The sequence below is a fragment of the Mytilus californianus genome, unplaced genomic scaffold, assembly GCF_021869535.1.
Source record: "Mytilus californianus isolate M0D057914Y unplaced genomic scaffold, xbMytCali1.0.p SCAF_1, whole genome shotgun sequence".
NCBI lineage: Eukaryota > Metazoa > Mollusca > Bivalvia > Mytilida > Mytilidae > Mytilus > Mytilus californianus.
In genome coordinates, this window is record NW_026262581.1 from 55056906 (window position 1) to 55070615 (window position 13710).

Here is a 13710-nt window from a genome sequence, read left to right on the forward strand (position 1 = left end):
AATGTCATTTACTGCATTTATCTTTGCTCATGCAGACTCCCATACTCTCTTTTTGGCACTGTTTGTTGTTGTGTTGCTAAGTCTGCTAAAAAAGGATGTATTCTTCTCCACGTCGTCAATTAAAATTTGAATCTTCTGCGACGTAAAATTTTGACTCCTTTTCTTTCTCTTTATCATGTATAAGGATTATATATATCATTTCTTTCCTTATATAGTAGTTTGTAGCGTATTTGCACGCGTATTTCGTTAAGCTGGCACTCGATGTAACAAATCTTTAAAGTATTCACAATTAAATAATACCTCGTGAAGTCCTAGAATTTTATTCTATAAAAACAAACTAAATTTAAGCAAATTATCAACTCAGATTTTAATTCATATATATATATATATAGAATTACATGTTCATTATACTGAAGAAAACAAAATATTGGTAAAAAGTATGGTAATAATAATTATTTTCATACTTATTATTTTTTAATCATTATTCCTTCCAAATGGAATAAAATATATTCCCTTATGACAGTCATCAGAACATCATAGGTATGATCATCTTAGGACAGCTTTGATTTACATTCTGTGACATATCATATGATAGTCATAAGATGGTCATAAAATTTGTCCTAAGATATGTTTTATGGTATATCTTATGATACTTTCGAACACCAAGCCCAAGATGCGCATTTCGACAATAAATGTCTTTTCAGTGATGCGCGATGCCAAAATACTTTGAATCCAAAACTAAGTGCTGAATTTTTTAAATTGTACAAAAGTTGAATATTATCTATAACCTTCAAAAAGTACAAGTTCTATTTATCAAGAAAGTCAGAGATTTCACACATTTAATTTATTATAACTACTCACACAACAAGTAGTGTTAGATAAATTCTCATGTTTTTTTTTCTTTTTTCTTCTTCTTTTTACATTTGATTGCTCGGTGTTGATTTTTATTTATTTAATTATTAGTAACATTTTAATTTATGCAATTTTATATATATATATGTGTGTTTATGTCCTATTGTGATAAATATTTTCCTGGGATTGGATTGGATTTGATACCACTGGATTCTATATCGGCTGTGATTTAACATTTCGAATGCTAAAAAAAGAGGTTAGGAAATTGAATGCAACTGAATTGATGGTCACTTTACTTTAAAATTTGAAGATATAAAGAGTATATGTTACAGGAATATGACAGTTGTTTTCCATTCGTTTGATGTGTTTGAGCTTTTGATTTTGCAATTTGATAAGAGACTTTCCGTTTTGAATTTTCCTTGGAGTTCGGTATATTTTTGTAATTTTACTGTATACTATTCTATATTTCGTCAATAAGCAGAAAACACAAATGAAAGACATTTCTTCAACGTAACATGCGCTAGACCACTTGATTTGATTACTCAAAATATTTTGGATAATAAAAAACGTCTGCGTTATTGATTTATTTTCCTAAATTACGTACTTGCAGTACAAATGTGTTAGTATTTCAATTTATTATACCCTAGATAAAATTGATATGTTTATTTTTGCATAACAATATAAAACTAAAAGTACAACTCTAAAGTTTTATTATGTACTTAATTCTAAGTTTGAATGTCCCCTTGGTGATCTTCCGTATCTCCTTTAAATGATGTACTTTATGGTATAAAAACATGTGAAATTGGTTATAATACATATTATTTATTATGTAATTATAGAATGTTATACATGTTTCTATCAACAAAATATCTGCATATTACGTATGCATGGTAAAACGTCCAATCAGCCAATTTACTATTCTTATATACAATTTTTAAACATGCTATATATCAAGGGCATCTATACCTTTGCATTTACTCACACAGTTTCTTTCTTGAGCATAAGGCAAACACATATGTATGCGCTACACCTATTTTTCATGGTTCAAACGCTGTTTAATTCAAATGATAAAAATATAAATAGCCCAATTATCGATTCTGTTTATCTAAATAGTGTTTTTACAAAATAAATTGACAACGCAGATATCACTGAATTACTATAAAACATATCCCATCTTATTTTTATAAACGTTTTGATAAATTTCGTATATATTTAATGTTTTCTTTCTTTCTAATATCTGAAAATAAACTTTTATATAATTTATCTTATGTTCTTCCTTCTTTTAATATGTGTTTCGACACAATATAATAAAGTGACTAGTGCTTTGTAAATATAATTGATGGAGATAAAAACAGATTTACTTGAGGAAGTATTCGTTGTAAACTAACTTTCCATTTTATTCTTCCTCCACAATTTCAATATAAAAATAATATAGCGATTTCTTCTTTCTGAAAAGTAAGTGCGTGGTCTCAAGTAATTTGAAGATCGCTTTTCGTGTAAAACTTAAAATTTTGATTGTAGCATAGCTATTTCTAAAATTCCTTAGATCAAGCAAACTTGTCATACGTTTTTTTTAAATAACCATATTAGGTAAACATTTTTTTTCTGTAATTAGATATTAGTGTTCTGAGTATATATTTCATTTTCTGTAAACTATTTTGTATAAGGGCTTCCTGATCGATTCAAAATTATTGTTAATATTTAACCTACGTAGGTCTTTTTTTCAACCAGGAAGAGCGAAATATGTAATAGTAGGTGTGTGACTCTTAGGGAACTAGCAATAATGGATAATGCCTGATCTTTTATAAAAGTGCACTACACAGGTCATAAACATCACACCATAAAGACTAAGCATCATACGTTTAAACAAAAACTTTAAACAACAAATTCAGCAGCAATTTAACTGAGCTAATATTATCCAAAATGGGTATATTGACCAAAAAAACCCAAAGTAAATGACGCATTACTATCATTGAAATTCAGAAATTCGAGCGTAAATGTCATTTGAAGACATGATGTCAATTTCAAAAATATTATCGACGTACCAAATCCATTAAAATGCATTGTACGCATTTTTTTCAAAATAAAATTTGATTGCTTAAATTTGTCTTATCTAAATTGGAATCAAATATTCTTTGGAGTTTGACAAGAATTGCACAGTCCTTTTGTTTGTCTGTATATCCGATGCAACAATTGTACTTCGAACTCTTTTTACAGTTTTCAATGCAACATCATTTAATAAGGTAAATCAAATCACACATTACTAAGCATGAACATTACTCGGATTTGATAATATAATTTTCACTAATTGAAGGTAATAGATAATATTCAACTTTTGTACAATTTGAAAAATTCAGCACTTAGTTGGTTTGCCTTACTCCTCAAAAGCAAAAGCTTCATTTCAACATATAGAATGTGGCGACGTTAAACATGTTTGTGATCCTATTAGATAAATAATGTAAACAGTATTGCCAGATATTTTGGCATAACACATATCCTCTATCAGTGTCATTCCTTTGACTTAATCTCATAAATGCAAATTCAAAGTTACACAAAAAGGGTATAATATGGAGTTCAGAAATATTTAAATGTTACACCCAAACCGAGTGTTTGGAAAGTCAAAATTACAAAACGTTTGAGAGCACGAAGATGAAAACAAGGATTTAAACAGAACAGCAGAGATTGTCAAATCGGAAACTTTTTTCTGATTAAGTTGCTACCTTAGCTTTAGTATGTTAAATGAATGAATGCATTTAACACTGATTAAAGATACCAGGCTGATAATTTAATACGCCAGCCGCGCGTTTTGACTACATTAGTCTCATCATTCCTGCTCGAATAAAAACAGTTGGAAGGCCAAATCAAGTTCGAAAAGAGCTTTGAAAGCCAAAACTTTTGAAAAGTTTACCAATTGCGGCTGAAGCTATACATGCCTTGGGGTAAAAAAAAACCTTAGTTTTTCGAATTATCAATATTTTATATACAGCCGATTTACATAAAGTGAACGTTGTAATAAAAGTTATTGTCCAGATGTTATTGTCAACAAATTTTAATACATTTCGCAATTAATGACTGACTTCTGCTCCTTGCGCATTATATCTTTATTGCTAATATTAATTCATATTGCAAATATTAATTCATATTGCAAAACCCATGAGTCGCATTTAGATTTACGTATAGCACAAATAATATTTAAACGATGATAGTGGTAAAATTTATACAGATTCAATCAAATTATATACAGGGGCCTCGGTGGCCGAGTGGTCTAAGTAGTTACTACTGTAATCACTAGCCAGTCAACACTGAGGTTGTGAGTTCGAACCCCGTGGTTATCAGTGGTTTTATTCGTATTCAATGTAATATCTTTTTAACTTTTTTTTATAGTTATATCTCCAAAATATGTCTGATCCGGAAGAAATAGCAAAAGCATATTTCTTTTGATCGGCGAAAAGATTAGATTTTCCCGACCATTAAAATTATCTGCAAAACATGTCCATGTGATTATTAGATATCTATCACGAGACAATGTACTATATTACATATAAATTTCCGTCATTTAAGGAAGTACAAGAATCAGCCATTCAATAATTGGAACGATGTAATATGTAGATTTTATCAAACTTGAAATTCACCAAGTCATTTACAAAACAAATAAAATATCTAATTTAGCGTATTTATTGTTCAGGACGGACCAAGTGGTTGCCAATTCTCATTGTCAAGTGAGCCTTCAAATTTTAAAGGTCTTTGTCATGCATAATATGTTTGCGTAAGTTTTAAATATAATTGTTTTGTTCTAGAAACTCTTCTGGTCTTGTTGGGTTTATAGTTTGTTTGTTTCCGATTACTTTTACATCGTATTTGTCTTTTTGTTTTAAGACATTTGTCGAATGATATCGGGGAACTACATTAAATTTTATGCAGCACAAATGGTAGAAATACGATATTTTACTCTAGTAAGATCACATAATTTACAGATACCCAAAACGTATATTGCCTTCTAAAACATATTCAGTTATATAAAGTCAACATCACAGAATTTGCCATTTCAGTCTGTGGTATTTTTTTTCAATGGTGACCTATTGCTGAAAACCTACTAAAATCTGTATTCTGGATTGTACAAAAATCATTAAATTTTAAATTTTATTTTTATGCAGTTCTTACGAACACAAACTGTTTCCATGTGTTCCGTATTAATGAATTTTAAAGCTTATAACCAATTTTATTTTCCCAAATCTTAAAACGTAACAAATTCTATTTATTTTAGATAAAATTTCATTTAATGAAACTTGTTTTTATTGGTTTGAACTATTTAATAATTTATAAGATCATTTTCTAATTTCCTTTTATTTCAAACTGAATTTTGAATTGTTTAGATATTACAACAGAACAGGCATACACTGTGCCTTAAACCTAAAACCAATTACTTAAATCACAAAACATCTGAAAACCAATTCGTTTCTTTTCCCAAGAGCTTTTTGGTTAATTCTGTTTTTAAAGAATAATTATTACAATTCTGTTTTATATTCTTCAGCCTCGGATTCCCCATGGTGAACAGTTTACTTGTAATATTGGTTATAACACAGGTTTGTTTTGTTTATTTCATAAGTCAACAAGTTACGAAAACCAACGCAATTTTAGTTCATGTTCAGTCAAATATAACAGACTACCCTGTATAACTGGTGTAAATATACGAATATCTGTGAAATCTTTGTTAAATTTGTAGAACATCAGGTATCTCTTTTCAACAAAACATGTCTGATGGTTAATCTTAAGAACATCACATTACTATCGGACTATCGAAGGATCTGTCTGAAATGAGCAAATGAGAAATATTATTATAAATGTCTTCCGTGATGCTATTAAGACATTTTACCATTTACTTCTTACTCATCTTACATAACATCTTAATATTTGGGTTTGTAAAAAATGCTTACCATTAAAAATTTAAACAAAAGTTCACTCACCGGAAAAAAACCCACAAAAGAACATCAAAGAGACAACCTCAACATTACGAATACAATGGTCCACTCTACCTTAAACACTTTATGAAAAAGCAGCATAAAAAGGGGTGTGAAGTTGATGTGGGCGGGACCTCTGATGTATGATGGGAAGTTTTGTTGAAAAAAAATGAAAAAAATATAAATATTACTTATTATAACAAAAAGTACGTTACCATGATAAATTTAGGTAACAGAATTTTTGCGGATCACTAAATCCCTAAAAATATGTGTCTAATTCTAAATTTTACATGAAATACTATTAAAAAAATAGCTTGAAATTTGCATATCGAATGTTTAATGGTATGTGTAGTCTTAATTATACGGTCATCTATTAACTTACAATATCGTAAGATGGTTCAATTATATTATTCTTAAAAAATAATAAATCGACATGTATTCGTTTGCATGAAAAATTTAGTTCATGCACTAAATTACGTAATCTTTATCATAGAAATGTTGTTGGTTTTTTTTATAGACAAACACAATAGTCAAGTTTATGACAGGCTCTTGCGTCGACCTTTTGGTACTTCAATGTGCTTATCTAAAAAGATAACGAAAATCGATCAGTTTGGGTGTTTTTAATAAAAGAATTTAGCTACACGACACAAAAACCGGAAAATTAAAGACCTACTATCAATAAAAATTACTTAAAGTACATTAATACATGTAAACGTTAAGGTATAACATAAGGTTACCACTTAGGAGGTTCATGACTTGGGAAATTGCAAATCAATATGTGTTGAGATTTAACAATTTTATTGAGCAAAGTAGTCCAATGGATTTTACGTGTTTCTTTATTCGTTAGACCAGCGTATAAGAATATATGTGATATTTATCTATGTATGATTAATTGTTTATGCTTTGATCATTTATTGTAGAATGGCAAGACTTTAGTCAAACACATGGATTAGAATTTGCATCACTTTTAAATAACACAGCGTCCGAACTATTCAAGCCGCCTATTTTGACTAACATCGCCTTGTATCCACTTCCTTATAAAGACAACAAATCATTCAGTCCTGCACTTAATGTTTCTTTCAAAATTAAGTTTTTAGGAAAACCCAGCTTACCAGGTAAAGATAAAAGAAAACTTCATTTACTGAAGTTACAAAAAAATCAGTATATACGAGTAAAAAATAGTAAGTTATAGTATGCATGAAAACAAGCTCTATCTACTAGTATTTGAAGGGAAGAAAAATGTATTGCAATCGACTAAGAGTACTTTAACGGAAGTTTTCTGAACGTTGCACGAACAACTTGAAATAAACAAGAAATTTTATTTAAAAAAAGATAAACATTGATATAGAAATATCTCTGGAAAAAATACTACTTAGTTTAAAAAAAAAGTTAGATACATATTGCAAAACTGCATTCATTAATACTTCATATGAGCTACTAGTATGAGAATGTACTGCAAGTTGAAATATAATTCCATAAACTGAAAAGGCGTGACTCTAAAAGAAAGAGAGAGAACATGGAGATATGGTGTATTTGCCAATGAGACGACTATCCAAAAAAGTCCAATGGATCTAGATGTGAACAATTCCAGACCAACGTAAGGCATTCCATAACGAGCAAAACCCATTACCTGGTGAGCTATTAAAGGTTGACAAAAGGTTAAAATTTCGTATGATTAATACTTAAAACATAAATGAAATGTAGCAAACACGACAACCAGGTCATAAAAGATTTATGGATTTGGACAGGCACAAAATGAAGATGGTGGGGTTAAACATGTGTGTCAACGGTTAATCCTTCCACTGACTAGGGACCTAGAATTAACAAACCAACATCAGAACAAACATTTAGAAAGGCCTTCATTATTCTGACTGGTACCAAGCACACAGACCAAATAGTAAAAAAAAAAACACAAAGGTATACGAATACAAATAGATACAGTAGTTCAAAGTTCAATTTCAACAAATAAACAAACGGTGTTTTTCTAGACTGGATTTTGTGCAGTTCGAATATTTAGTTTTGAACTTCCCTCTCACTTAAGATCGATACATTTTTATTAATCCTAATATCTTATTTTATGAAACATATGCCAATATTACAAATTTAACCAGAAAATTAACATGAACTGACATTTCAGAAACAAAAGCCATACTCCTAACATTTGAAAGCCCGGTATTACAAAACCAGGCTTACAAAAAATTCATCGACCAGGCTTATAGTGTACAAAAGAATAAAGCTGAAAATGGCAGAATTTACCGAATCTTCAACTTTTCTAAATATATTCCAGACTCGTATGATGTGGAAAAACCAGTAAGTATTTTCAGTTTCAATACCTGCAAACGTTTATGCCTCTATATTTCTAAAAGCTTTTTATGAACTTAACTCCTCCAGTAATGCAAAATGTCATGATTTAAGAGTTCTATATGAACAAAGCGCGCATTATGCATCATGAATTTTTACAACCAGTTAGTCAAAGCCATTGCAGATTGGCGTTTCATCCCTAAGGTTATCACCAGCCGAGTAGCCTGCACTCCTGTGTTGAGATATTTTTTTCATTGACACCATCCTTTCGTCTTATAACTGTTTTTAAAATATTAAATTATTCCAAACCTTATGTTTTTACCAGCAGTAATCGATGGCCTGAGTCATATTTGAAACAAAATTATGGATTTTTTGGTTTTACAAGCTCCTTGATTTTCCTTCCTTCTTTTTTATTCGACCGTTACAAATGATGAGTTTGATAAAGACGAAACAAAAATTCAAACGTCCAACATAATAAACCTGATATCTGTGCGGAGTTTTGTTAAAGTATATACATTAATTTTTTTTTTTTAATTTTGGTACGAGTCCGTTAATTTTTTCGTATTGAATTTTCCAATGGCATATATTGCAGAATCTGCAAACTGTTTTTTTTTACTCTTAAAACTATTTTGTGCGTGCACAATCATTTTTTGACTAGCAAAGAAAGGACTGCAAATCAACAAAATATCAAAACGCACCATTTAGCACCTACCAAAAATGTCATAATTCGTTATTGTGGATTCAATCCGTAGTAAGGTTCTTTGGGGGAAGGGGGATAGAGAAATCATTCGGTTTTATATTTTATGTTGATCATCCTTGATTTGAAATTACGATCTATTTTCTAAATCTATGTAATGATTTTAAAATTGCTTGACTTCTTAATTGTGTGAAATATTACAGATTCCAAAAGAAACAATTTACCATACATGGACTCGTTTTAATGTAACAGCATTTCATGTGACTGATTGTTTGTTGGTTGCTTAACGTCGAATGGTAAATATTTCGCGCATGCCCAGGACGAGAACAAACAAATAATATATATAATAGTTAGATCCTGTAAACGAGTTAGACCGGGATAAAGGGCGGGATGTTTTGGATTGTCACTTGAAAATGAGGGAAAATTGAACTGAAATTTAACCTTGCAACAGACCACCTACGGACCCCTCAATGAATAGTTGCAAGGAATCTTTCTTCATTCTGACCGGACGTGGCTGCAAATTTATACATTCTGCACAACCAAACAGACGCCCCACTTAGGCAAGGGTTTTACTGCAGGTCGGAGAAATACCAAATGACCATATTTCTATCCATCTTTCAATTGTCCTTAGGATTCATGTCGTGCGAATTTTAGACAAGACGTCTTCTAATTAACCATCGAGATGACTTCCAATGAATTCTGATGGTTTCTAATCCGATATTAATATATATATGAATCGTATGATGACAATTTTATAGGGGCGTTTGATTTCATTCCATGGATTTAAAAAAAATGTAAATCATCGTTTTACCTGTAAAAGAATGATTTTTGTGGGTTGATTCCATCAACAAAATGGTTCTTCCTGGTTGCTACCTTTTTCACTTTTCAGTGCTGACATTCTTTTATCTTTAATACCTCAACATGTTTAATACATGCGTAACCCATTTATAGATAAGGGTCAAATTGAAGTTTGCATGAATATTGATTCAAATGATGTTGAATTATTGACTTGCAAGCCAATAATACATCAACGATATTTTTGAGGTTATTTGGATAAAATTGAACCAAACTGACTGCTTATAGCGAAAAATTATTTCAAAATTCCGTTTTCATAAATGTATGACAAAAAATAAAAATGTTTAATTTTTGTCTAAATCGTAGCTAATGCCTCTTAAAATATATCCAATTAGATGCACATGATTTGACCTTTACTGTTATGTGTAAGATTAGAAGTTGTATATTTTTATAATGCGCATACAGTGCGGTAAAATTGGTTACGGCAAGGTTATAACTACCACTGGGTCAATACCTCTGCTGGATAGCTTCGGACGCATGAAATTATTAAACGTGTTGTTTTAAATTTTTTACTGTTAGTCCCCGATGGTATCACCAGCCTATAAAAAGAAGGATATTGTTTTATTGAAATTTGATACTGTAATTTTTTTTTTAATTATTTCAAATTCAGGAACATATTTCCCTTGTGAATAGCTCCGATTCCTTGTCAGGGTTTGGCTATACTAATAGTCCTTTTTCTTATCACCACTTACACCACGATGTGGTTAAATGAAATTGGATACCCTGCATTTATCATGCTTTTCAATAGCATATGGTCAAATTGCTGAAAGACCCCCCTTCTAAATTATTTGATATCTTGATGTAAATTAGATACACCCAATCGGGCTAACGCCCTCATCGGTGTATCTAATACATAAAGTTTTTATTACGTTTTTGCATTTTGAAAATGGTTGGCCTCAAGTTGAGTGGACCTTTATTGTAGAAATGCGTATCGGATGTATTATATTGTTACCGTCAATGCCGTTAATGTCATTACTCAAATTGCAACTGTTTACAAATATTATTAAAATTGTGGCACACACTGTCAAATTACTTTTTGTACATAAACTAATAAGATTTAATTTTGAATTGGTCAATCATTTATGTTTTCGTTTTTATATTATAAAAATGAAGACTTAATATTATTCCAGATTCCTGTTGCTTATCCTTGCCTTTATGGTTTGGATGACTGTGGAGGTGATAAAAAGATTTACACCATAACCCTTACCAGTATAACTATGAATAGTACTTACTATTCAAAGTACTTTAAATGCAGTCATTCCACTTGTTCACTGAGTAGTTTGACATATACAGTTAGTGTAGTTCCAGGTAATTTATCTTTCAATTAAGTAATGAGCTCTATCTGTTATTTGTTCTATTATTCTAATCGCATTCTTCTGAAAAACTTATAAATGTACATGTTTCTCTTTTTATCGTGTGCAGTTTCTACGTTGATGAACCATCTACGGCATTAAATACAAAACAAGAGGATACATGAAATATAAATATATGAATACACAATGCAAATACATTACAAGATGTGAACACAATTTAACAAACAAAAAATTAATATAAAATAAAGATAAACTCAGCATTAATTCTGAAGTTTAAATAAAATGAGGTTAATCTAATTCATTAACATGTAATTGTCCTGCATATTATGTAATATTTGCCGCTGGACGTTTAACATCGAACAAACAAAAAATATGTATAAAATATAGATATGAAATAAGGTAATTGTTTCATATTTTTCATGCCGGGGCCTTTTACAGCCGACTATCAATATGGGGTTTTCTCATTGTTGAAGGCCGTACGGTTGCCTATAATTGCTTACATCCACTTTATTGAACTTTGGTGGATAGTTATCTCATTGGCAATCATACCTCATCTCCTTATTTATATAAATGAGTTTGAGTTTGACAAATTGTTAGCAAACTAATAAAACATTAATCACCGATTTTACCAATAAACAAAGAGACACTTAATATCATCGATCAACCTAAGTAGATTCCTTATACTTGGCACATGTACATCAAATTTCGATGTTGTATTAGATCTAAATGTCCATGTTATAGCTACTATTAAAACAAAAAGTATCATAAATATCAAAATAGAAAAATAAGTTTAAATAAAATGGTCATTTTAAATTTTAAACCAATACATAGTAATATTTAACAGTATCAAGTAAAACATTCCATATTGTCTTTTGATCGCCTTTTGTTTTTCTGCCATGGAATTGTCAGTTTATTGTGTTTTTGACTATGAATATCCCTTTGGTATCTTTTTTGCTTCTTGGCAAGAAATGAGCTTAAAATACTTTATTTGTATACAATCATTGTTTGTTCACTTATATGTCATTAATCTGATTGTTAATACAAGTGTATTGAACTTTTTTATTTTAAAATTGTTTTGATTGTTATAATTATTATTTTTTAGTTCGTTATAACGTTTGGAATATAGTACCTGCAAAAGCTTGTAACTCTGATTTCGAGAAGTGGAATGCAACAATAGCGACAACTTTCTATCCATCACCTAATGATATATATGTTGTTTTCGAACACAGAAATACTTTCAGTTCATATTTTGTTAAATATACAGGCGGAATTTACGAGGTAATATTGTGATAAAAATGTGTTAACAAAAATACCGAACTCAAAGGTAAATTCCAGAAGGGAGAGTTCATAAAGCCTGACACTCGACTATGATCGACTATATCAACCAATAGAACGAATGTAATATTCCTGACTTGGAACAGACACTTTCTGAATAAAATGCAGGAGTAAACCTCCCACTTGTATTCCAGATGTTAATAAATCCGTTATATTGACAAATTGTGTGAGCAACCCAAGCAGACATAATTAGTTAACATGAGGATAATTGGGACCCAGCACCCAAAATGAGTAAACATACATGTACATTGAAAATATGCAACAAAACTGTCTTAAAAATCCAAACATACTAATAAATTTGACAAAACCTTCAACAAAAAAGTTTTTGTGGTTGATTGTGCAGTATAGTAAAAGATAATGACATAAAAAAGTACAAATTAAGTAAAAACAAAATACAAGGGTATACAAAATGAAACAACACTAAGTGCGTCCGAATCACATTTTTGAACTTTTTTTTAAAAGAGAATCTATAACAGTACAAAATAAATTAGAATCTACAACAGTATAAAGTAAATTAGAATCTATAACAGTAGAAAGTAAATTAGAATTTACAACAGTATAAAGTAAATTAGAAACTATAACAGTACAAATTAAATTAGAATCTACAACGGTACAAAATAAATTAGAATCTACAACTGTATAAAGTAAATTAGAATCTACAACAGTATAAAGTAAATTAGAATTTACAACAGTATAAAGTAAATTAGAATCTACAACAGTATAAAGTAAATTAGAATTTACAACAGTATAAAGTAAATTAGAATCTATAACAGCACCAACAAAAATTAGAATCTACAACAGTATAAAGTAAATTAGAATCTACAACAATATAAAGTAAATTAGAATCTACATCAGTATAAAGTTAATTAGAATCTACAACTGCATAAAGTAAATTAGAATCTATAACAGCACCAACAAAAATTAGAATCTACAACAGTATAAAGTAAATTAGAATCTACAACAATATAAAGTAAATTAGAATCTACAACAGTATAAAGTAAATTAGAATCTACAACAGTATAAAGTAAATTAGAATCTATAACAGCACCAACAAAAATTAGAATCTACAACAATATAAAGTAAATTAGAATCTACAACAGTATAAAGTAAATTAGAATCTATAACAGCACCAACAAAAATTAGAATCTACAACAGTATAAAGTAAATTAGAATCTACAACAATATAAAGTAAATTAGAATCTACAACATTATAAAGTAAATTAGAATCTACAACTGTATAAAGTGAATTAGAATCTACAACAGTATAAAGTAAATTAGAATCTACAACTGTATAAAGTAAATTAGAATCTACAACAGTACAAAATAAATTAGAATGTACAACAGTATAAAGTGAATTAGAATCTACAACAGTATAAAGTAAATTAGAATCTACAACTGT

The 13710-nt window shown here is 29.7% G+C and overlaps 1 protein-coding gene across 2 annotated transcripts in view; it reads left to right on the forward strand.

Annotated features, from left to right (window-relative positions):
* Positions 1 to 13710, forward strand: part of LOC127721612 (uncharacterized) — a 38152-nt gene that overhangs the window by 12314 nt on the left and 12128 nt on the right. For both annotated transcript variants that reach the window (XM_052228389.1, XM_052228398.1), the window contains 5 exons: positions 5384 to 5435; positions 6731 to 6925; positions 7948 to 8120; positions 10794 to 10971; positions 12079 to 12254. In XM_052228389.1, the coding sequence (XP_052084349.1) occupies positions 5384 to 5435; positions 6731 to 6925; positions 7948 to 8120; positions 10794 to 10971; positions 12079 to 12254 (774 nt within the window). The remainder of the gene's footprint in view (positions 1 to 5383; positions 5436 to 6730; positions 6926 to 7947; positions 8121 to 10793; positions 10972 to 12078; positions 12255 to 13710) is intronic.